Source organism: Taudactylus pleione, unplaced genomic scaffold, assembly GCF_031769625.1.
Source record: "Taudactylus pleione unplaced genomic scaffold, aTauple2 ptg000206l, whole genome shotgun sequence".
Classification (NCBI taxonomy): domain Eukaryota; kingdom Metazoa; phylum Chordata; class Amphibia; order Anura; family Myobatrachidae; genus Taudactylus; species Taudactylus pleione.
In genome coordinates, this window is record NW_028284608.1 from 6,970,694 (window position 1) to 6,996,014 (window position 25,321).

The 25,321-nt window shown below is 43.9% G+C and overlaps 1 protein-coding gene across 1 annotated transcript in view; it reads right to left on the minus strand.

The window, feature by feature from the left end:
* LOC148517896 (uncharacterized) overlaps positions 1–23,675 on the minus strand; it is a 71,670-nt gene extending 47,995 nt beyond the window's left edge. The window contains exons 1-3 of the mRNA XM_088478063.1: positions 23,651–23,675; positions 21,639–21,992; positions 21,176–21,432 (exon numbers count right to left, since the gene is read on the minus strand). Of these exons, the coding sequence (XP_088334189.1) occupies positions 21,176–21,432; positions 21,639–21,992; positions 23,651–23,675 (636 nt within the window). The remainder of the gene's footprint in view (positions 1–21,175; positions 21,433–21,638; positions 21,993–23,650) is intronic.
* Positions 23,676–25,321: the final 1,646 nt, after the last annotated feature.

Sequence of the window (25,321 nt, forward strand, 5' to 3'; positions counted from 1 at the left end):
GCGGGCCATTCCGCAAGAGGAAGGTAAGTAGGAGATATCTGTGATACTAGTGTATGGGCATAGCGGGCCATTCCGCCAGAGGAAGTAAAGCAGGAGATATCTGTGATACTAGTGTATGGGGACAGTGGGCCATTCCGCCAGAGGAAGGTAAGCAGGAGATATATGTGATACTAGTGTATGGGGACAGTGGGTCATTCCGCCAGAGGAAGGAAAGCAGGAGATATCTGTGATACTAGTGTATGGGGACAGCGGGCCATTCCGAAAGAGGAAGGAAAGCAGGAGATATCTGTGATACTAGTGTATGGGGACAGTGGGCCATTCCGCCAGAGGAAGGTAAGCAGGAGATATCTGTGATATCTCCTGCTTTACCTTCTTGATGAATGGCCTGAATACTTACAATTTACAATTGCAGGTGAAAATTTTCATTTTCACCTGCTTTTGTAAAAACTGAGTGATGATGAATTGGCCCCTATATATTATATAAAAACGAAGGTGCTTATTGATGAAGGACCAAAAAGCACTGTCTCTAGCAACAAAGACTGTTCTCGCCAGATATAAGGTTTTCTGCTATCTAACAAATTATTGCTGAGTATCACCTATTTGAGATACTGATACTGATCATTATGACAATAATGGGAATCGGAAAAGGAAAAATGGTAATTAATAACATCAAGCACTTTTTAAAAAAAGTTAAATATTTCTTCTTTTTTATAAATATATATATATATATATATATATATATACACAGAAAAAAGCCCTTATTTTGCGCTAAGATGTAAATGCTGCACCTCAAAAAGAATCCCTGTTAGTGGGAACAAAATTCTAGATAACAAAAAATAAATAAATTTGAGGGCGCAAATCACATAGATGTTTTTAAATATTAATTGAAATGATTGAAAAGATTTCAGACGTTTTCACAGTTTGGAATCCACACCGATGGAATGTCCACTATAATCTCTTTATAGGGAAATTTCATTCAAAACAGTCCACTTTTCCTCTTTGATTGACCGGACCAACTTCAACGTGGATGATAATAAATTTCATCGGCTCCAAATAAACCTTTCTAAAAAAGACCCACTCACCAAAAAGACACCCAAAATGAAATGGCCCAATGGCCCACTGTTAGATATTTGAATAATGATTTTATTAAAAATTTTTGTTAACTTGACATATGAAATTTTTTTTATATACCACAAGTTCCAATTGCTGTTATGCACCTGGAAAAGCTCTCTGACACCTTTTATTTTCTAATTATCAACAGAATTGCTCTACAATAGACTCAAATAAACTCATTATGGCCTATATGGAACTCCAAATATGATTCTAACAATATAAGAGTCTGTTACCTACCGTTGTCTGTAGTCAGTTGAGGGATAACAATTCCACGGAATGTCCAGAACTCTTTCATTTTAACAATAAGTCCACTTGTGTGCTACTGTAATTTTATCTATCATTCCATATACAGTAAAATATATCTTCAACCAGTCTTGATTATAATATTTAATATTTTATTTTACCCCAGCCACTACCGTGTCAGTGCATATTCTCCATGTATTTATATAGCTTGCTGTGGCAATCCCAACTTCATCACATCTTTATAAATGTATGAATTAAAAATATACAAACTATTATTCAACCTATGGTGAAATATTTAAAAGATAAAATTCATTCTTAAAATACCAAAAAATCCCCAGAGTATTAAAAAAAAAAATGCGGTGGCATATAAAATATCCAAGCCCTACAAGGCCGTTCCATAAAGCCAGGGCTGTCTAGAATCGCTAAGACAGTCTAGGACTTAATAAACTACTAAAGTATTAAGTTTTTGTTATCTCAACAAAATATAAACACATAAGTCTCAAAAAAAAGTCTCAAAACAAATCTAAGGCACAGAAAAGATGGTGGCTTGAAGCTGTTCAAAGACACATCCATTATGTTCTATGACTTCATTGATGAGAAAAAAATCATTATGTCACCTTACCAGCCTCCTTATCATCAGGAAGATATATAAAATTATTACTGGGTCTAGTGTTATGCATCAACTAACATTTTTGCAAGTGTCCTTATTTGCTGTCCAGTAGGGGGAGCTTCAAGGTAGTGCACAAAAAAACCATAAGGAATAAGATAACTAGGACTTTGTGAAAAGGAATGAGAATGAGATTAATGGTTAAACAGAACAAAATAAGGAAATTAACAACAATGGGTATATTTACTAATGGTCCAGTTTAATCGATTTTAAGAAATTTAAAATGAATGAAAATCTATCAAAATCAATCAACATCGATGTTGTGTTTCTGGGGCTAAATCACAGATTTACTAATACTTAAAAACCAAATAAAAAATTGTATGTTAGTTAATGTGTTATAAACCCCAGAAACACAATATTGATGTTGATTGATTAAAATGGACCTTTAGTAAATATACCCTCATATGTTAAAAATGTTGGGGCACAGTTTCCAATAATTTTTTTGTCCCCTCCAGGAGGTAGTGGCCAGGTGGGAGGTGTGAGGGGGAGGGGTACTGCAGCAATTATGTCACCACAGCCCTGTCCCTCCTATACAAAGCCGCGATTCCCGGCTTTGTAAAGTGAGGGGTGGGACCACAATGACACGATTCGGTGTGAACGGCATCATCAAGCTGCCACTTTACTTGGGAAGTGCTGCAAGAGCCTCCTATATGGCACTATAACACTATAATAATGATACAGAAAATGGAAGTTTATAATTTCAATTTATAACTTTGTAACTTATACACTGATGTACACATCTGGTACACTTCATAAATAACAACCATTGTTGGTAAAACTACCCTGTGCGTAACTAGGTATTTGAAGGCCCCATAGCAAAAGTTTGTTAGGGCCCCTATGTACAACCCAATGGTGAAAAATGTATATAACACATGTAACTGACACAGAAGATGGGCTCCCCCCTCAGCTCTGGGCCCCATAGCAACTGCACCCCCTGCACCTATGGTCGTTACGCCCATGTACATAGGGCATATGCAGTTTCTAGGGATGTGCTGCAAAATTAATACATTACCATTTAATATGCTAGGCATGAAAAAAAATGAGTGAAGTCATTGGACGCTGTGTACCATTCGCTGAATCATTCCAGATGTACTTCACACCCATTGCCAAACATTGAGTCAACCCTGATTACACTGCACAACAATGAAAATGTTTCCGATGTGAAAATAGTTACTTCTAATTGATTTCAGAATGCAAAGAATGAATATGACATTTAAAACTCTCAGTTAGCTCTGAGTTCCGAGATATAGCCCATTTATGACGATGTAGGGGTATTCCTAGTGAAGTGGGCAGAAAGGAGAGAATCTTACCAGCAATCTGCGTTCCGCGCAGAGGGGGCGGGGCCTAATGACCCAATTAAATGAATCAGTTATTTGTTCCCTCAACTATTCAAATATATGCGATTCATGGGATTACCCACACAAGATAAGTGTGGTGCACTGAGTGACAAGCATAGTGAGCGATTCCACCAAGACATCTCAGCAATGGAACAAAGATATCAGGGTAGGTGAATCACTACTGTTGGACAGTGACAAGAGATGCCCCAGAAGAGGAGTACAAGCGACAAGCAAAGAGAAAGCACCCCCATGAATAGGCCACTATATTAGATAGTACTTTCGTATGCTGTATGTTTGTTTCATATGCTGTATGTTTGTTTCATATGCTGTATGTTTGTTTCATATGCTGTATGTTTGTTTTGTATGCTGTATGTTTGTTTAGTTTTGTGTTCTTATTTGTGATTGATTGAATTAAAACAAATGTTATTTACTTTCTATCAAGAAAATATCAAATTATTTTAAAATAGCTTTTAACTATGACTATATTACTAATGTACATACAGTATAGTGCAAGTAGTGTAGCTCAAAAAATAAAGCTAGTAAAAACATTCTGAAATCATTTTATTTTTTCTTGACCTCAACTTAGTAATATATGACTATTTTTAGAAAGGAAACAAATTAAAAGTATTAATTTGTTGTACAGTGTTATTGTATAATTTCTGACAATACCAGAAAACACAAAACACATTTCCTACGGTAGTGCCCACTCAAGTCATTTGATTTTCTCCATAAACCCATAAATTGGCAAGAAACTTATTTCAGTGCTTAATTTTCTCTCTGCCTGAAGTTTGTAAGTAAAGGCCAGTGAAAGCAAATCCCTCCTTGAGGCGGAGGCCACCCCTTATAACCCGGCTAGTTTCACGCTGCTACAAAACACTGAAATGTTTGACCTCTATTGTCTTCCTACAGGCCTCTCAGTACAGTTTATGAGCAACATTCTAAGGGTCACCAGGCAACCCAACATTCTATTTATATTAGCACATTTTAGTTGCTACACACGATTTTTCTGAACATCATCATCTACAGGTCATAGTGTAAATTATGTCAAAGATAGCGAGCTAAACCTGCAATACAAATTCCAGATTCTTTTTTCATATCTGCTTGTCATTTTAATTTATTACTGGTGTTTATGTGTGCCAGAAACTCTGAAAAATAAGTACACCATACAAGAAAGAATAGAAGGTAATAGCATTGACGGCATTAAATTTGCAGCTACATCAAAGCTTCACAAAATAACTACAGGTAAATTTACTAAGATTCGACTTTGGTAGAGATGACAATCTCGGGTGAGTTTAGGCATGTTTTTCATCTCGCAAATTTACTAAAGACAAACTCGGGTGAGTTTGGGAGAGAGAGTTCTTTAATCTCACTCATAAAACTCGGGTGAGATCGCAAACTCTAATATCCTCACCATCGTGCAAACTTGGAAATACTTTTAATGAAAAAGATGCAGCTTGCAAATTTACTAAGATTCGAGATTTCAATTTCTGGAGAGATTGGAACAAACTCGCAGAGAAATTGAAGTTTCAAACAATCAACCTCCTGAGCTGCGAGTTTGCCAGAAACTCACACAGATCATTGTGGTTTGTGTATGTTTTTGCATGTGTAGTTAATGTATAGTGTTTTTATAAAAAAAAAATTACGTAGGGCCCCCTCCAAAAGCCATAACCAGCCCCGGACTGGTCAGCCAGTGCTGGTTCTAAAAGTCACGGAGATCAAAATGAGTAGGGTTCCCCCATAATTTAGGAATCAGCACCTGGATTTTTTGGGGGTACCCACCTCCCCTGAAATCCCTGGCTTGGCCTGACCGGCTTCGGGTGCGAATGCTTTGGCCATGGAGACCCAGTAATAGGGTCTCCTGGCTGTGGCATTACACCCTGGTTGATTTGGGTCTGGTGCTGGTTTTAAATATAGGGGACCCCTACACAATTTTTCTCCCCTGTATTTAAAACCAGCATGGGCTCTGCAGCCAGGTGCTGGTTCCTAAATTACCAGGGAACACTACTCATTTTGTTCCCCATAATTTTTGGAACCATGACTGGCTGACCAGTTTGGGACTGGTTATGCTTTTGGGGGGGGACCCTATGTAATTTTTTATAAAAATGTAACCCTTATTTAACAGGTTGACCACACAAGCAGCCTTCACATATCTCACTGATATGTGCAGGCTGCTTGCTCGGGAGAGTTTTGCAGAGAGAAAACACTGCAATCTCGGGTGAGTAATCTCATGTAAACTTGCTACTCGGGGGAGATATCTCGATCTGCCTTACCATCGGAAAACTCACTTTCAGCTAAACTCATTTCTTAGTAAATTTGCGAGTTTAAAAACGGGAAAATCACCCGAGATTCGGCGATGCAAATCGAGTTTAAAAAAAAAATCGACCAAACTCGAATCTTAGTAAGTTTACCCCCTAGACAGTATTTCTATTTATTAAGAAAAAATAAGTACAGTGCTATATTGCTATTTTTATTTCAGAGGCATCAATAAAGGGTTAAAGTGTGGGGAGGTAGAGAATGGGTTTAGTTGAATCTCTGTGGTGCTCGGATTTCTCCTGTTTTCCCTCCATAGGGTTGTTTCTTATACATTTGCTACTGTATATGACTCAGGTTTGACCGAAAAGCCAATATCTCTCCATACTGTGACTAAATCATGCATTCAGTTCAATGGACAATCTTCTTGATGCCGGAATATCAGAAAACACAGCAGTCATTTGTAATCAGTCTAGCAGCGGAAATGTGTCTGAGTATTTCTAGACAAAGAAAACACAGCTTAGAGGGAATTACCTTCCCCCAAAAAACGCGGCCCCCACTAAAAACAGTGGCCTTGAATTGCTTATTTAACAATTACATCAGCATTTTCTGGTCACGGTTTAAATGTGTGAACATTGTATTATTTGGTAAAAATTATCCATAACTAGATCTTGCTATACAGTTTATATAAAACATTTATAAAAAGTTATAGTGTTACAAAATTTGCAGGGCATTTGACCTGATCTGGGTTATTACTAGAGATGAGCGGTTCGGATTCTGTGGAATCTGAACCACTCCTGTTCGGGTGTTCCCCGCCTGACTCGAATCCCCGTTCGAGGCTGAACGGCGGCCTCCTGATGTTGAATTCTTGCGAGAGAATCCGACGTCAGGGCCCCACTAGTGTTGGGCAGACCCAACACAGAAACAAACACACAGCCACCAGCAGCAGCTGTGTGTTTGTTATAGCAGCCAATGAGAGTCACACAGACTCTCATCGGCTGCTGCATGGAGGGAGCCGGGTGGAGCTCACACATGAGCTCCATCTTCCAGCTCCCTCCTCAGTGGGTGACAGAGCAGAGTGGACGGCGGCAGGAGCGGGGATTCAGGTAAGTTTTATTTTACATTTTTTATTTGTGTGTGTGTGTGTGTAAGCAGGCGCTACTGGGGGCATACTACTGGGGGCACCACTGCTAATGGGAGCACACTACTGGGGGCACTGCTACTGGGGCACTACTAATGGGGACATACTACTGGGGGGCATACTAATAATGGGGGCACACTACTGGGGGCACTGCTACAGGGGCACTACTAATGGGGGCATACTACTGGGGGGCATACTACTAATGGGGGCACACTACTGGGGGCACTGCTACTGCTGGTACTACTACTGGGGGCACTAATACTGTGGGCACTACTAATGGGGGCACTGCTAATGGGGGCACTACTAATGGGGGCGCTGCTACTGGGGGCATACTACCAATGGGGGCACTGCTACTGGGGGGCATACTACTAATGGGGGCATACGACTGGGGTCACTGCTAATGGGGCATACTACTGGGGGGGCATATTACTATGGGGGCACTGTTACTGGGGGGGCATACTACTGGGGACACTGCTATTGAGGGCATACTAATGGGGACACTACTACTGGGGACACTACTACTGGGGGCATGTTACTGGGTGCACTGCATAGGGGGCCCTACTACTAAGGGGACTGCACAGGGGCACCACTACTGGGGCATTGTGTAATGGACACCACTGCTGGGGGCATTGTGTAAGGGACACTATTGCTGTGGGCATTGTATAAGTGGCATTACTACTGTGGGCTTTGTGTATAAGGGTCACTACTGTGGGCATTGTGTAAAAGGGTCACTACTGTGAGCATTGTGTAAAAGGGGCACTACTGTGTGTCGTAACATAAATAATAGACACTACTTTATGGTGTAATGTGAATCAGGGGCACTATGTGCTGTGTAATGTGAATAAGATTGTGCACTGTGACTCCTTGGGCCATAGCCCACTTTGTAAACAAGTACTGTGATTCTGCTGGCCGTACCCCACTGGGTGGGTGCACTACTTTTCATTTCTGCCACTGCTGTGTGGCAATGTGTCATAGATGTGCTTTAAACTGTGGTGTCTGTGTCGTTGTGCCGCTGCTGTTGCTTAGTAACCAGTCAGCTCACTGCAACCTTTGGCCAATAATGGTGAAAACAATATTATAAGCTGTGAGGTGTTCTAAACTGACTGGAAATTAATGTTATTGCGGTTAATAATACTCTAGGAATAAAAAAAAAACAATTTGTGTGATTTTAGCTTTTTTTGGCAATTTTTATAAAATATTAAAATCCAAATCTAAATCCAAAGCCAGTCACCGCAGTTTGGCAAATCCAAATCCAAATGACGAATTAGAACCAAATCTGGCAAAAATGTTCCGGCGCACATCCCTAGTTATTACAGTCAATTTGTATAAATATTTATTACTGCCATTTTTTATAAAACTATATTGATTGATAGACAGCACTTTCCACTATCACCTTGTTATGTTGTAACAGGGAGTTTGGAGAGTCCTCCGCAGTGACTGTGGGTTATATTAGATAATAGCTAGAATCTAATTGATTGCTATGGACAACAACTCCACTTCTATAAACTCGCACTTTAGTAAATACAGTATACCCCTGTGTGCTAAGTGTATGACAGACAGTCACAGACACTGGTGGCTTCAGAGGTGGGGCTGCAGCATAGCAGGGGCGTATTTATAATGAGTGCAGGGTGTGCAGTGCACACGGGCCCCTGGGTCCGAGGGGGGCCCACACTGCACACCCTGCACCCATATGTTGTAACACTTACCCCTCAGAAGTCCTGCACTGTGCACATGCGCACTAGGGGAGTCGCCGGGAAAATGGCGGCAGTGCCATTTTCACGGTGACCTGCGCATACGCAGTAGACTCTGGGCAAACTCTAGTACCCAGAGTTTACTGCTGCGGTGACGCTGCTGACCGCCGAGAGAGAGGAGAGGGCCCTGGATGGGGAGTGCACAGCACAGTCCAAAATTCAAATAGGAAGCCACACCAACTTCCACACCAAATGCTGCCAACTCACTAGCAATTGGTGTGGCTCCCTATTTGAATCACTGCTGAGGGACTTTCATTTCCCTGTATAATATTTATCTAAAAGTTAAAGTAACAATGTTTGCAAATGACAGGTGATCAAGATGGCAAAATTTAACTACATAGCCTATTTTTTTCTTCTTTTTTTTACTGTTGGAGGAAAATGTCAGTATGTTTTACTGTCCGTCAGTAAATTCACTGGCAATTATAAGTGCTACCGCCTGCAGCCGGTTAGGAGCCCATACTGCTAAATGTCAGTTTACACTTTTTCTCCTTTCTGACATGGAAGGGACAGGAGGTAAAATGCTGTGTGCATTATAAAACAAGCCTTTATTAGTCTATAGGTGACATATTAGCTGCGTCACAGCTTTGCTCATTCACTTTAAGGCATAAAGGGGAAATAATAGGTGACAGGAGATGTAGTTATGAGATCGGTGGCTCCCAATACGGAGGGTTAGGTTTAGGGAGCATAGCAGGGTTTGGGTAAGGCACCCCTATGGGGAGGATTATCCACACCCGGGGGCAGCGGTAAGGGAGGGATAGGCACCCCCGGGGGGAGGTTAGGGCAAGGCACCACTAAAGAAGGGTTATGATTAGGGGGGGAGGGGTAGGGATAGAGTACTTACCTGCCCTGTCGGTATCCTCTCCCTTCGGGCTGCCGGCGTGACAGAGCATTTCAAACAACGCAACCTTGCCAAATATAGGTTAAAAGCAGATAAATGTAGTGAAGGTTCAGAGAAAGGAGAGTCTTAAGGTTCCTGCTTCTTTACTCACATAAAGCTCATACAACCAGGTTCTGTATATTTTGTCACATTCACCAAGTCGACACTGATGAAATGTCAACATGTTTAAAATGTTGACAAAACATTCTTCAGGGGTGTAGCAGTGACTTACCTGCTTCAGTAGGTCTGGCAACAGTGTCTTCTGGGTCTGGTGGTCAGCAGCTGATGGTGACTTCTGGCTGTTCCCTGCAATTGGTCTGGCGGTGAGTATCACTAAACCGTAACTCTAACCCTCCCCCTAGTGCTTAACCCTAGCCCTTATGCTCCACTCCAGTCGCCAACCCAAACACTCCCACTAGCCAACCCAAACACTCCCACTAGTTCCTAACCTCCCCTCCTATATCCGAACCCTCCCCCTAGTGCCTATCTCTAACCCTCCCCCTAGAGCTTAACCCTAGCGCTCCACTCCAGTAGCCTAACCCTAACTCTCCATTGCCGCAGCCTAACCCTATCTCTCCCCCTAGTGCCTAACACTAACTATCCCCTCCAGTAGCCTAAGCCTCACCCTCCACTGCTGCAGCCTAACCCTAACCCTCCACTGCTGCAGCCTATCCCTCCACTGCAGCAGCCTAACCCTAACTCTCCTCCTAGTGCTTAACCCTAACTCTCCCCTCCAGTAGCCTAACCCTAACCTTCCACTGCTGCAGCCCAACCCTAACCCTCCACTGCTGCAGCCTAACCCTAACTCTCCTCCTAGTGCTTTACCCTAACTCTTCCCTCCAGTTGCCTAACCCTCCACTGCTGCAGCCTAACCCTAACTCTCCTCCTAGTGCTTTACCCTAACTCTTCCCTCCAGTTGCCTAACCTTCCACTGCTGCAGCCTAACCCTTACCCTCCGGTCCATGCAGAATGTCGGCATTTCACGTGTTAACAATGTTGACATTTGGCAGATGTCGACATGTCCCATGTCGACATTGCATCCATGATGACATCATTACTGTCGACATTGTGGTGTGCCATTGTTATCGTCGACAATGAAAATGTTGACATAATGGCTGCATCCCCATACAACCAAAGCACGGAGGGGAGACTGAAATCAGATTGATGCCATCAGCTTAGGTATATTAATGCATTTCATTGAGGGTGGGATGCACAGACATAAGGGGTGCAATGCATTCAAATCTCAGAAAACCTCCATTTTCTGAGTTTTGGCTGCATTTCCATATGTACCAAGCTCCGGAATGTGATACATTCCGGAGTTTGGACCTGGTTGGTAATGCCATCTTTAGATGGTGTTATCTAATAGAAGTCTATGGGCTTCCCTTCGCAACTCCCCCTGAGAGAGATCCAATCGGATCCCTTCCAGCACCCCTTCCCCCCGGCAGCGGGTGCCTCCTCCTGCACATGTGCAGAAGGACACCAGAGGGACTTCTGGATCATAAACACAGAAGTCCCTCTATCACAAAGCTGCAAACAAAGAGTATGGTGGTCACTCACATCAACTTAATGACATTGCACAGGTGCGTGTAAAGGGCGGGGTTTACACTGAACTACAGAAAAAAAAGGGATTTTCCCTCCAGCACACTGCAGCAAAATCAACAAAAATACTTGAATCCTACATAATAATAGAAATTCAGAGGTATTGGTTACATACATTTGCAAATATATGAATAAGCACTGGGCCAACGTCAAGGCTCCTCTATACCAACGTCCCTAACATTATGGGGTTCACGTCCGAGACGCAGGGAACCCCAAAAGAATCCAGCCAAGGACTATCCCCAGGGCATCACACGAAAAAGGGAAAAAAGGTGAAAGTGAAGTGTAAAGTATAGTTGTGTGAAGATAAATCAATAAGTGTTAATGGTAAGGGGTTAAAATTACATAAATAATAAACAAACAAATAGAAAGGTGATAAAAAATATCTATGTGAATATACTTTACACTTCACTTTCACCTTTTTCGTGTGATGCCCTGGGGATAGTCCTTGGCTGGATTCTTTGGGAGTTCCCTGCGTCTCGGATGTGAACCCCATAATGTTAGAGACGCTGGTATAGAGGAGCCTTGACGTTGGCCCAGCGCTTATTCATATATTTGCAAATGTATGTAACCAATACCTCTGAATTTCTATTATTATGTAGGATTCAAGTATTTTTGTTGATTTTGCTGCAGTGTGCTGGAGGGAAAATCCCTTTTTTTTCTGTACCTATATCACAAAGGACAGCTCTTACCAGAAGAACTGCTCTTTGCAATTTTCTAGGTCTATACCAGCGATATTAACATCGTTATGTTTACCCGATAATTGCCAGTATGTACGGCATCGCGAATGCACATTAAAGTAAAAATTGAATTTAACATTCTTGTTATATAGCATTGGTAGGGAACATTTGGCCCTCTAGCTGTTATGGAACTACACATCCCAGCATGCCCTGCCATAGTTTTAGCATGCTCTAGCAGCAAAACAGAAGCAGGACATTCTGGGATGTGTAATTCCACAGCAGCTGGAGAGCCTCACATTGCCGGCCCCTATTATATAGGATTCCCTGTACTTTGCTTGGGGAAGCTTTTGTAAGGGTGACCCATTGATTTGATATACAAGACTGTCGAGATGAAAAGTTCAAGAAATAATATTAAAAAACTATGTACAACAATTAGGGGTCTATTTACTAAGCAGTGTTAGGAGACAGAGTGAAAAGTGATAAGTCTGTGATAAGGTGCCAGCCAATCAGCTCCCAACTGTCATGTTTCAAACACAGCCTGTGAAATGGCAATGTCCCTTTTGTTGCCAGCCCGGAGCGAGAGAATTTCTCGCTCCGGGGCTTGCGCACGCACAGTGCGGCCGCTGCACGTGTGCAGGGCCTAAACATTGACCCGCTATGCATTGTCACAATTCCAATAAGAAGGCATGTGTAATTGTCATTCTTCTATAACTAGTAGGACACGTGGTCTGGTAATTAGCTTAGTGCGTCTATGTCAATTGGTCATTCAGTAACAGGTCTGGGAACTTTAAACCAAACACTGTCCTTTCTGCCAATTAATAATGCAATGTGCCTCAGTGGGAATTCATAAACTACACTAGTCTTATTTACTTATCAAAGAATATGACATAGAAGAACATTTTTACATATTTCCAAATTAGGGAAATCAGCGTGGCGCTCTATATTCATATACAACAAAGTGTTGGGTATGACATGTGGACATTCGTCATGTAGACATGTTAGAATTGTCCCTGGTGGCTTACCTGCTCCAACGGCGTTTCAACGGCTCCAATAGCATCTTCCAGGTCCCGGTAGTCAAGTGACATCCAAGTCAGACCTCTGATCCTCCGGTAATCAAGTTAGTATTTCGACCCTAGCCCTAATCCCTACCCCTAACCTCTTATTGCAGCAGCTCTAGTCCCTAAACTGGTTTTACCAAGAGGCACAGTTACTTGCTCTTTCTTACTCTATTCCCAACTTTGAACCAGGCCTACTGTCATTATTAACCCTTAGACTACATGCCACAAGAAAGGCATGGAGTGTGTGTGTGTGAATTATAACTCACTGACACCTATAGTAATCACTAAAGATGAGCAGTTCGGTTTTGAGTCGAACAGAGAACCTCATTCAGACCCGCTCGCAAGCGCTATGCAGCGCTCACAGTGTGCGTGCGCAAGCCCCGGAGCGAGTGAGAAATTCACTCACTCCGGGGCTCGCTACAAACGTTTTGTAGGCGTTGTGGGGGGGGGTGGCCGGACAAACGGAGGCGTTCCTGAAGGAACGCCTGCCATTTGTAGGCGGCCCTACTGACATCACCAGTGGCCATACAGTGATGTCAGTAGGGAGCTTTCTGCTCTGTTAGAGCAAGAAGCTAACTGGGGCTTGCGGCAGACGAGACCCTACTGCAAGGGTCTACCGCAAGGGTCTCGTAGGGAGCTTCCTGCGCTGTTAGAGCAGGAAGCTAACTGGGGCTTACGGCAGACGAGACCCTACCGCAAGGGTCTCGTCGCAAGCCCCGATGGTCGCGATGTTCTCGACCATCGCGACCATCACCTGCCCGCTCGCTAAAGCTGTGAGTGGTCACCCACAGCTTAGCGCGAGGCCAGGAGGCCGGCTTCAAAAAACAAAGCGGCCGCCCTCATTCGGAGCGAGAGCTCGTATTTTGCGAGCGGCTCTTAATGAGGTCCAGAGTCGTCTTGCCAAGTTCGGAACTAAAATCTGGATTTAGAGTATATTGGATTGGATTTAAGTTCCTCCCTCGTGATTTCAGGTGCGATGAGGTGGTTGAAATTGACTGGAGATGACGAAGAATGAATGTTATTGGTGTTAATAATACTATAGGAACAAAAACAGGTCCAAGCAACATTATTTAACATGTATTATTATCAATTTCTAAAGAAATCCAAGACCAAAACTGAATGAAAACCTTTGTGGGTGGTTTTGCCAAAACAGGACGACGATTTAGAACCAAAACATGGGGGTCTGCACCAGGGTCATAGAAGCGGGCCCGGGGGGTAGGGGGAGATGTGACCTAATTGAGGGAGGTGTGGCCACGCTACCCTTGTGCACTGGAGAAAGGGGTGCTGTGAGCAAAGCCAGGGGGGCGCAATCAGTGTGATCACTCCCCCCCACAGGCGGAGGAGAGGAGACTGCTGATGAGCAGTGTGTGCTGAGTTGCTGACAAGTAAGAGAGAGGGGGGGGCGGCATCGGACCCGGGACCCCGCCAGGCCCCTCCAACAAGTAAAAAGGGGGTAGGGTAATATACAAATAGCGCTGCACTAATGGGAGATCTGCTAGGGTGCATATCAAGGTTTTAATCCTAAAAACCTGGAGTGAAATCTGTATAATGATGAGAGACGTGTACCCAGGCACTACCCAGGGTGTGTGCAGATGTTGTTACAACACTTAAATATACAAACAAAAAGTTTTGCAGGGTATTAATGCAAAGCACCTCTAAACCATGACCTTAGAAGGCAAAGAATATAATAGGGATATAGGTCCTGATTCAGACCCGTTCGCTAAGCTGCGGACGCACGGTAGGGGCGATTATCGCACATTTGCGCATGCGTCAATATACTCATGCGCGAACCAGTCACTGTGGCCGGGAATTATGCGCTTGTAGTACACAGACTGGACGCTAATTTGAGTGACAGATAGCGCTGTTTGTGGGTGGTAACAGGGGAAGGTGCTTGTGAACGGGGGAGTGGATGTGCGGATGCAGGCGTGGCTGGGCGTCTAAATAGCGTTTTAGGGGTGTGCATAATTTGCAAAGAAGCGTCATTGTACACTTCACTTGTTTTTTTATTAGCCTGCAGTGATCGCAGTGCTTGCGGTGGGGTAGGGTGTACCTCAAGCGCTGCGTCCGGCTCCGATGGGTCTCGATGTTACCGATTAATCACACACTTCATGGAGATGACATGTGCTAAGTAAGAAAGGTGGGCAGCTTTAGACTCCAGCGTGCGTTCGCTCTGCCGTCGCTCTCTAAGGCATAGAGGGCGTCCTTCCACCCGACTTTTCCTTACTGCATCACTGACCTCTAAACGGAGCCAGCTTCAGGCACGCTCCGATAGTGCAGCCGCACAGGGGCATGGTGTCCTGCTGGATAAAATCCCCACACTCCACCCATCTGCAGCAGATATTATCTTATGCTCAGGGGGAGGGCGCTGTGAAGGAGCAGGCAGAGGGGAAGCACAGGACGGCGCTGGGTGCAGAGACACCTTGCACCAGCCCTGCCTCTAAGGAGCTGTGTTTGACATTCACTGGTTACCTCCTTCCTGCCGACGCGTTTCGAGACCATATGAGATGTGTCACCTCTCCTCTTATTAGGTCAAACTCATTAATACCATTCATAACATCACAAACACCTGAATTTCTTAAAAATTTGCAAAATATGCACAAACTATTGTATCTGCATGTTGTGTTACCAACAAGCCCGGGTAATTAGTACGCGCCTCTCGGTGACCCTGTCTGCGGACATTTCTACTTTGAACCTCCCACTAGAACTTCTACCAGGAAGTTCATTTGTAGAGACATATTGACCAATGTAATAAACCCAAAACGATAGATGTATAAACACAGTCCCATCAATTTTGTGATTAAACTAAGACATAAATGAAGGATAAAAACAGAAACTTTCAAACAAATACAGAAGACTGGTAAAGGGACTCAACATATGCTGGGTCACCTCAGTCTGCCCGCTACTTTTCCCCCTCCTCTGTGTCCCAGCCCCTCTCTCTATGAATGTTTAGCTAGGTGGTACGTATCAAAGTAACATCCACATGATTGCTAGGACCCAAAGTCTCATACTGCCTCCACCAGCTTGCCTTCTTCCCATAGTGCATCCTGGTGCTATCTCTTACCCAGGTAAATGACGCACCCGGCTGTCCACACAATGTAAAAGTAAATGTAATTCATTAGACAAGGCCACATTCTGCTATTTCTCCGCGGTCCAGTTCTGACGCTCACGTGCCCATTTTACTGTAGGCTCTTTCGGTGGTGGACAGAGGTCAGCATGGGCACTCAAACCAGTCTGCAGCTACAGAGCCCCCATACACAGCAACGAACATCCACATGAATGCCAGGACCCAAGATTTCCCAGCAGAACATTGCCCAGAGCATCACGCTGCATCCGCCTGCTTGCCTTCTTCCATAGTGCATCCTGGTGCCATCTTTTCCCCAGGTAAATGTTGCCCATGCACACGGTCGACCACACGATGTAAAAGACTGGGCCACCTTCTTCCATTGTTCCATGGTCCAATTCTGATGCTTACAGTACATTCCCATTGTAGGTGCTTTCAGCAGTGGACAAGGGAAAGCATGGATGCTCTGACCAGTTTGCGGCTTCGCAGTACCATACACGGCAAGCTGCAATGCTCTGTGTGTTCTTACACCTTTCTATCATAACCAGCATGAAATGTTTCAGCAATCTGTGCTTCAGCAGCTCTTCTGTGGAATATGACCAGACACTCTAGCCTTCACTCCCCATGCAAATTAATGAGCTTTGGGCACCCATGACTCTGTTGCCAGTTCTCCGGTTGTCCTTCCTTGGACCACTTACGGTAGGAACTAACCACTGCATACTGGGAACACCCCACAACACCTGCCGTTTTGGAGATGCTCTGACCCACTCATATAGCCATCACAATATGGCCCTTCGTCAATGTCGCTTGGATCCTTACGCTTGCCCATTTTTCCTGTTCCAACACACCAATTTTTTTACTTGCTACTTAATTTATTTCACCACTTGGCAGGTGCCAATGTCACTTGATGTGTATTATACATATATATATATATACACACATACATAAATACATATATAGCTTGTGTGTTCTAAACTGATTTGGATGCTTTGATGCAACATGATCAATGATCTCATCTGTCCGTCCCCACTGAAGAAGACATTTACAGGAAGATATCTGAGTTGAGAGGCAATCATCACTCACTATGTATTTTGGATGATGAAACCCAAGTGAGAAATCAGTATGTGCCCAGAACATTTATTATTGACCTACTGAATCAGAGCTAATCACACAGATTTTCTGTAACCTGAAATTGAATATTTGCAACATTGCCCAGAAAGTGCGAAACGTGTTACCCATTTTCTTAGAAGGATTTCACAATATTAGTAAGTTGTCAAAATAATATCTCTCTATTCTCAATATACCAAAGGAAAAGTCATTTCCCTAAATCCTGCGGTTGGCTGAATCATAATAACTTTCTGCCAGAAGCTGCATTAAATCCACAGCTCTGACATGTATGACATGTCTATTACTAACTGAGACACATTTTCAATGCAGTTATGACAAAATATGTCATTTGTCAGGTACCGTATGCTTAGAATGATTATCTTTCTGGAATTTTCATCATTAATAAACTTTTTTTGTTTTTGGAAGATTTGTAATTTTTAAAAAAAGTTCTTTGAAGAAAAAGAAAAATCTTGATAAAAAAAATGTCTAGAATGATTGATTATTATTTTTTTTTAAATGGAACAATTGAAGGATCTCAACAATTAGCGGAATTTGGGTTTATTTGGGGCAGTTTGTTCTATTCTATAGTACCAATTGATGGCTAAAGGGATTATACACCCTTATGTAACTTTTATATATTTTTTGTGTTGTGTGTAATTTGCAGCAGCTTTTATTTCATTCACATTTCTATTTAATGATATAAAGGTATAGGTAAAAAGCATAGACAAATGCAATGACAGATAAAGTAATACATTTAGCAACATTTTCTGCAGGACATACAGTATAAAGTCGATAAATTCAAGACAATTTAATGGAAATCCTCTATAAATTTAACTGATGATCATCTTTGGCAGTTACTGAATATAGTCATAGCTACTATTACTACACTGATACGTCATTATTGCAGCCCCACCTAAATGAGTGAGCCAAGCCAGATTGTAGGAGCGAAGTGGTCACAGGGGTTTTGCGTAACAATTGGCAATGTGTTTGGTTGCAACCACTATTGCTTATTTTCTCAGCATCTCTTTAGGGATGGGCTGTAAAAGACAATTTGTTAAGGCAACAAAATTTAGACACGACGAGGGTTAAAAACTAGCAGCGCTACAGTATTTTCTGTGCATTTGGTATATTGAAAAAGCATCAACATCAAAGGAATGTGTCCAGGGGCGTTTTAAGAGAGAAAGGGACCCGTGTGCCCTCCCCGTGCGGGGCCCCCTCCTCTCTCCCCGGTGGCCAGCAGCCGACTCACACGGCTGGCCAGCCACTAGAGCATTAGTAGACTCCGGGCACTAGAGTGTGTCCGGTGTCTACTGCGCATGTGCAGAACACCGGGAAAATGGCTGCGGCGGCCATTTTCCAGTGTTCTGAGCAGCATTGCCACCCGACGCGGGACCACGGACAGGTGAGTTTAAAATAATATGTGTGCAGGGTGTGCGGTGCATGGCCCCCCTGGACCCGGGGGCCCGTGTGCCCCGCACACACTGCACCCATTACAGATACGCCCCTGGATGTGTCCAGTGATTCTGTCATATTTTGGGAATAATACTCTATGTACAACTGAAATTAACAGCATGTGAGCTGTGCATTTGTATATCTACAGCTTAGAATTGACCCTTCCCAAATTTGGCTATGGAGAAATGTTGGAGGTGGAATGTTGTGCATGTTCGGCAAAATTTCCATCACTCGTCACCATAACATTGAGCATTGAAATACAAGATAAGAGAAAATGTAGGTCCAGCTTCCTGGGTATGATATAACTAGGAAATGTCCAAAAAGATTCAAATGCATTTAGGGGAAATGTATGAAACCTACTAAAGAGTGGAGTAATGGGCAAGTGGAGAAGTTACCCATAGCAACCAATAAGCTCCTAGCTAGCATTATCAGATATACCCCTTTTACATCAAAATCCCGGGTCCGACCCTGGAATTTGAACACTGGTCAATCCTGGGTCGAACTCGGCTTCAGACCCCGTTTACACTGCAATTCGACCCGGGTTATTCCCGGGTTTGCCCCGTTCACACTGAACCCGGGTAATCCCTGCTTTTCCCTATAGATGTCATTAAAAATTGACTTTTTTAAGGGTTGACAAAGATGAGGTCACAAAAGGCAAACAAAAGAGAGGGGCGGGGACTGCTTACAGCATTGCAGCAATGATGGCATACGGAGCACATGTGGGTATTCCCGATGTCCTCACTGTTTTCAGCTTTCTGTTGATTTCAGCAACAGAGAATTGAATGCAGCTTTTTATGATGTGGCACCTTGTGCAGGGTTCAAGGAGGAGAGCGCAATTCTTGGCTGAGAGAGCCAGATTTCAACGCCAATATTTGTGCAGGAGGAGAGCACTGATATCAGCCAACATCACCACCATGATGAGATTGACCACGATGAGAAATAGAAGAATGTGGGCCAGAGACCGCCACCATGGAGAAGCTTTCATGCTGACTGTAGAAGCTTTACAAGTGGAGCAGAGGCTGGAACACTTTCGGATGTTGCGTGCCACCTTTTATTATATATTGGAATTACTGGCACCAGCACTGATGATGCAGACCACCAACTACCGAAAGCCCATCACCCCAATCAGGAGATTAGCCATTGCACTCTGGTGGTATGCTACCCCCGGAGAGTACCACACACTCTCCTGTCTATTTGGTGTTGGGATTGGCACAGTCTGCAAGATCATTTACCAGGTGACGAGGGCATTAGTGGATACCTTGTACCAGCACTTTATCTCCTTGCCAGGAGGACAGCGCCTAGATGAAATGATCCAAGGCTTCCTCAGGTGTGGGTATCCGCAGTGTGCTGGTGCCATAGACGGCACCCACATTCCCATCATCGCCCCCCATGAAAACCCTGTGGATTATTATAATCGTAAAGGGTGGCATTCCATTATTCTTCAAGCTGTTGTGGACCACCGATACTGGTAAGTAAATTTGTACAAATTATTCTTTCATATCTACTTTTATTTTAAGTTTTTTGTTGGTAGAATACTCATTTTTTGTTTGTTTTAGTTTTACAGATGTTTTCATAGGCTGGCCTGGACGGGCACATGACGCCAAAGTACTAGCCAACTCTGACTTGTACAGCATAGCAGAGGAAAAGCGGGGTGGATGGCTTTTCCCTAGAGAGGTAAGAATATATGGTCCTTTTACTCTTTATGTCCACTATTCTTATGTGCTTTAGCAAAATATGAAGTGTGAAATGGTGCGGAATGCATGATATTCCAAAGTATTTGCCAACATATATATTGTGCTATAAAATACATGAAATGTTTGAAACCTACTTGACCACCATGTGAATACACCTTATGCCACTTCTCATTATAGTGACCATATTTTTTTTTTAACAGAAATCGGTGACCGTAGATGGCGTGGAGGTCCCGGTCCACATCATTGGGGATGCGGCATATCCTTTGAAGCATTGGCTAATGAAGGGTTATACACAACATGTACAGTTGTCCCCGGAAAAGGTCACCTACACTCATAGCCTTAGCTCTGCACGGATGGCTGTGGAAAATGCTTTTGGACGTTTAAAAGGACGTTGGCGCTGTCTCATGAAGAGGAATGATGTGGACCTAAAAATCATGCCCCATGTAGTAGCAGCCTGCTGCATACTGCATAACATTTGCAAAATTCAAAAGGACCACTTCCTTCCCGAGTGGAATGTGCAGGACACTGAGGTGGGGGGCATTACAAGTGATGCAGTAAGCTACGTGGGGGAGCATGAGGACAGCGCCGAGCTCATTCGGGCCACCATTTCTAAAAACCTTCCCTTATTGATTTAAAATAAAAAGGCAAAATTTCATATTCCAAACATGTTTTTGGTTTATTTGTTTTTAAAGTTTTTTTTTTTTACTTTAACCATGTGCATATATTGTTTTTTTTAATAGAACAGTTTTAGCACATTCTCAGATTGTATAAAAAGTATAAAAACAGTATAAAACATATGTCAAACATCGTATGCCCAGTATAAAAGAAAAGTGCCTTATAGATCCCTGCGGGCAAAACAATGTACTATAAAAGTAATAAAAAAATGAAAAGTGCCATCACACAATAAACATGATAATTTTAGCCACACAATATAAAAAAACAAAACTAAAATAGAACATGTACCGGTTGGTACAACGATAAAATATTTAAAATGGCCATGTTTACGGCAATTGCCTATACACTGTATACTGTGGTGACTCTTGGTTTGTTTGTGTTGTGTTAGGGTTAGTGCTAGGGTTGTAATAATTGGGACCCATATTGCACTGCCCAAATCTGTGTTCTGGGTACACTGGGGCCTGTGGTAATACCTGTGTTTGGTTTGGAAAACCACGACCAAATGTGCGCTCAAAAAAAGACATCTGTCTATCCTGCATAACCATTAATTGCCTCATAAATGACTGCTGCATTTGCCTTTCGGACTCTAGAAACCGATCCAATCTAGCATCCTCCGGCCTCTGAATGTCGGCATCCAATTCGCGGAGATGCTCCACGATCACAGAAGTCATCGCTCTAGCTGCTTGCTCCGACCTGTTGAGCTTCTTCTTTCTGGGTGGCACATTGTAGACTGCAAAGGGGAAAAACAAAAATATAATATGCACTGAACCGACGTAAAGATAGCAGTGGTGTTTGCGTACATGTGCTTGTGGCCTTCTATCTACCTGCACGCTAGCAGCACTCTGCAACAGTTACCATTTGGATTTAAGTGAATGTAGTGTGTGTGTGTGTGTGTGTGTGTGTAATGTGGGTGTTTTTATTTTTTAAAATACTTACTATTAGCGCATAGCGGAGGGGTCTTTTTAGGGGGCGCAGTCTCTGAGCTTGTCTCAACTACCTCTTCTATGGTGGAAGCGATACTGTCAGCATTCACAGATGAATCCATCCTGTCAGCATTCACAGATGAATCCATCCCACTACCTTCTCCAGGTTCATCGGTCAGTAGGAGCTGTGATGTTGGTCTGCTTTGCGAGGACGGCGGGGTAACCTGTGTAGCCGGTACCTCTTGACTATCCTCCTGCTGGCTGGTGCAGGATGGCGCAATTGAGGAGGACAGTGCTATGGAGTTTGAAAGCGCTGTAATTCCAAAAGCGCTGTAGCACAATTGGTAATGCACCCATTCCTTGTGGCCTGCACCACTTTTGTTGCGGTTATGATCGTGCACTTTAGTGAACTGCTTACACAAGGCCTTCAATTTATTGACCACTTGCTGCTGCGTGCGTTTTATCCCTCGGGACTCCAGCATCTGGGCTATATTGTGGTACACTACTGCATCTTTAACTGTGCCGGTCATCTGGCGTTTAATTTCTTCCTCCGCCCTGATGAGCAGTAGCTCTCGTATATCGGCATCGGTCCAGTTCGATGCAGCACCCATGCTGCTGTAGTAACAGGGTGTGGCTCAGGCTGCTGTTATGGCTGTGTATCAGCCTGCGCTTGTAGCTGCTTTAGGAACAGGCTGTTGGTCAGGCTGCTGTTATGGCTGTGTATCAGCCTGCGTTTGGAGCTGCTGGTCAAGCTGTGGTGCAGGCTGCAGTTCTGACTGTGGCAGCCTGAGTATCAGCATGCGTTTTGTGGGAGTTGGTCAGGCTGTGGTGCAGGCTGTGTGCAGAAGGTTAGGCAGGCAAGTAATGGCTGCGTGTGCGTCTCTCTGCAGGGCCCTGACAAATGACATCATCTGCCAGCGCCCCAGAAGCTCCAATCAGCTAATAGCAGAATGTAGCCGGGTAAAATAATCCGGGTAGCACCCGTTCACACTGCCGCATGACATGGGAACAACCCGTGTTCAACCCTGCTCTCAACCCGAGTAAGATTCCCGGGTAAATCAACCCGGGAAATTTTTCTGGAAGCCGTTCACACAGAGCATCGACCCGGCAATAACCCGGGTTATTCGGTTGGTGTAAAAGGGGTATAGATACATTCTATAAAATGACAGGTAGAAGCTGATTGGTTACTATGGGCAACTTCTCCACTCTTTAGAAGGCTTGCTACATCTTCTCCTTAGTAAAATATTGGGTGGAATTTAATAAGGTGGAAGTTTTTTTTGTGCGAGTCAAACTCGCACAGTTCACAATCAACTCAGCACCCACCGCCGAGGGGTGTCAGGGAAAGCCCCAGGCTATCAGCTCAGGCCTGGGGTGCCCTGGAGAGGGGGAATCTCTTTATTGAGGGAATCCCCGACCTAGGCTGACCAGCGTCGGGTGAAATGCTTTGACCAAGGGACCCTGTGGAGCAGGTCCCACAGCTTTGGCACTACACCTCCAGTAGAAAGAGTCTGGTGCAGGTTGTGCTTTTAGGGAGGGGGAGTAATTTTTGTTTTATTTGTAATATTTTACTAGTTTTTACACACAGAAGCCTTCATGATTCTCACTGATCTGTGCATGCTGCTGTGTAACTCGCACCTGCAGGTCTATTGTTTTGCGAGTTTTTAGGCAAGTAATTAAAAACTTGCACTCTATTACATTGGCCGAGTTGTAGGCTTTCCATGGGAGAACATCTGGATGCTAGTTAGGCCATTGCGAGTTGCAGGAATGCGAGAAACATGCACGTTTGCATTTTCTCGCACCCTATTACATGTGGGAGTTATAAAAAAATGCAAGTTTAGCAGTAAACTCACATTTTTTTTACAACTTCCACCCTATTACATTTAGCCCCTGGTGAACTTCTTAAACCATCTGTACATCAGAACGATGTGTACAGTAGCCAGCCAATCCGACGGGCAACAGGACCCTGAATTGGCAGGTGCATACACACTTGCACGATGTAGGGGGCGACGGTGCGATGCAGGATACCATGCTGCATTCGGCAGCATGGCATCGTACACAATAAATTATAATTGACCACGCAGCATGGGCGAGAAGATATCGCATGAAACTTGCGGGAGCGTGCAAATTGGACATGCACACTTAACGGTATGCTCATTCAAATTTGCCCGGAAATTACAATTTGGGTCGATATTGTTTAAGTGTGTACCCACCTTAAGCCCATCATACGTAGAACTGTCTCAGAGAGCCATCATTGCATGTTCACTGAAACTGGTTAAAATATAAAATTTTGGGAAATCTCTTTATTTCAATAAATAGTTAATTATAAAACCCATAATTCAAATAGATGGCTAAACATTTGCATCCCACTTACAAACAAGAGAGTTTATTAATTTGAGAAAATAATTTCCAAGCTCTTCTCAATTTACCAATAGGTTAACATCTGTCACCATAGACCTCTGTGGGGCTTATCGCAGTTTATCAAGGGTTTTTCGTCGCTGGGTAAGTCTCCCCATATATATGGTGCAATTGTGAAGCTAAAGAGGCTTTGTAAGATCCCCTCCAGATCAATGTTTGACACGCATAGTAGAAATGTGCGGGGAGTCGGGGACCTCTATATTTTCGTTTTGGCAAACCCTCAAATGTTATGGTTCCTCCCTAATCTTTTTGGTTCGATTTCGGTTTTGGATTTCTTTAAAAAATTGATAATAACAGTTAAAATCAAATAACTTGGACCTGTTTTTGTTCCTATAGTACTAGTAACATTAATAAGAATACTTGCAGGATGCGCCGAGTCTGAGCTCGGTCCAAATCGGAACCCCAAAAGTGATGCAAGTCGGAACTTGGTATGACTCAGAACCCCAAAGTTCAGATGTGTTTGGCTTTCAGCAAACTGAACCGCTCATCTCTAGTGCATAGTTGCAAGGCCGCCATCAGGGGGGGTCTGCTGGAACTGGTGTCCCGGGCCTGGACCTTGGCTGAACCCCCCGTTGCTGCTGCTACTGCCCGCCACCAGTCACTGCTAGCTTCCACCCACCGCTGCCGATCTGGTCCCGGTCCCATTAAGTAAATAGAGGAGGAGGAGGCAGCCCAGGCCCGCTCGAGCCGCTCCACCTAAAGGACACCTGCTGGCCCCTGCTATTTTTAATAAGGTTTGTTTAGGAGTCGGCGCACGTGACGTCATGACGAGGGCGAGGTCAGAGAAGCTGCGGATCGAGAGGAGCAGCATCTCTGCCACGGAGGAAGCGGAGAAGGAGCCGAGTTGGGAACTCGGAGCCTTCTTCAAGGAAATAAGTTAAGTGGGAAAAAGCTGTGCACAGCGGGGAGATGGCAGATGGATTTAATAATAATAATAAACAGGAGGGGGGGGGGAGTGGTTTGGAAAAAAGAGCTGGGCAGGGCACAGACTGGATTTAACAAACAGTGGGAGACTGGACTTACTAAACGGGGGAGGGGGGGGAGAGAGCGGGGCAGATCATGGCACATATTGGATTTAATAAACAGGGTGGGGGGGAGTGAAGTGGGGAAAGAGCTTAATAATTTTTGGCCAAAACATTTTACTATTTTTTGTTATTTTTATTGATAAGGGGGGGGGGGGGGGATTGACAAAATAGGCAGTCCCGGGCCTCACAATTTCTGATGGCAGCCCTGCATAGTTGCAGGATTTTTGCCGGGCTCCAAAAAGATCCCAGGATTACT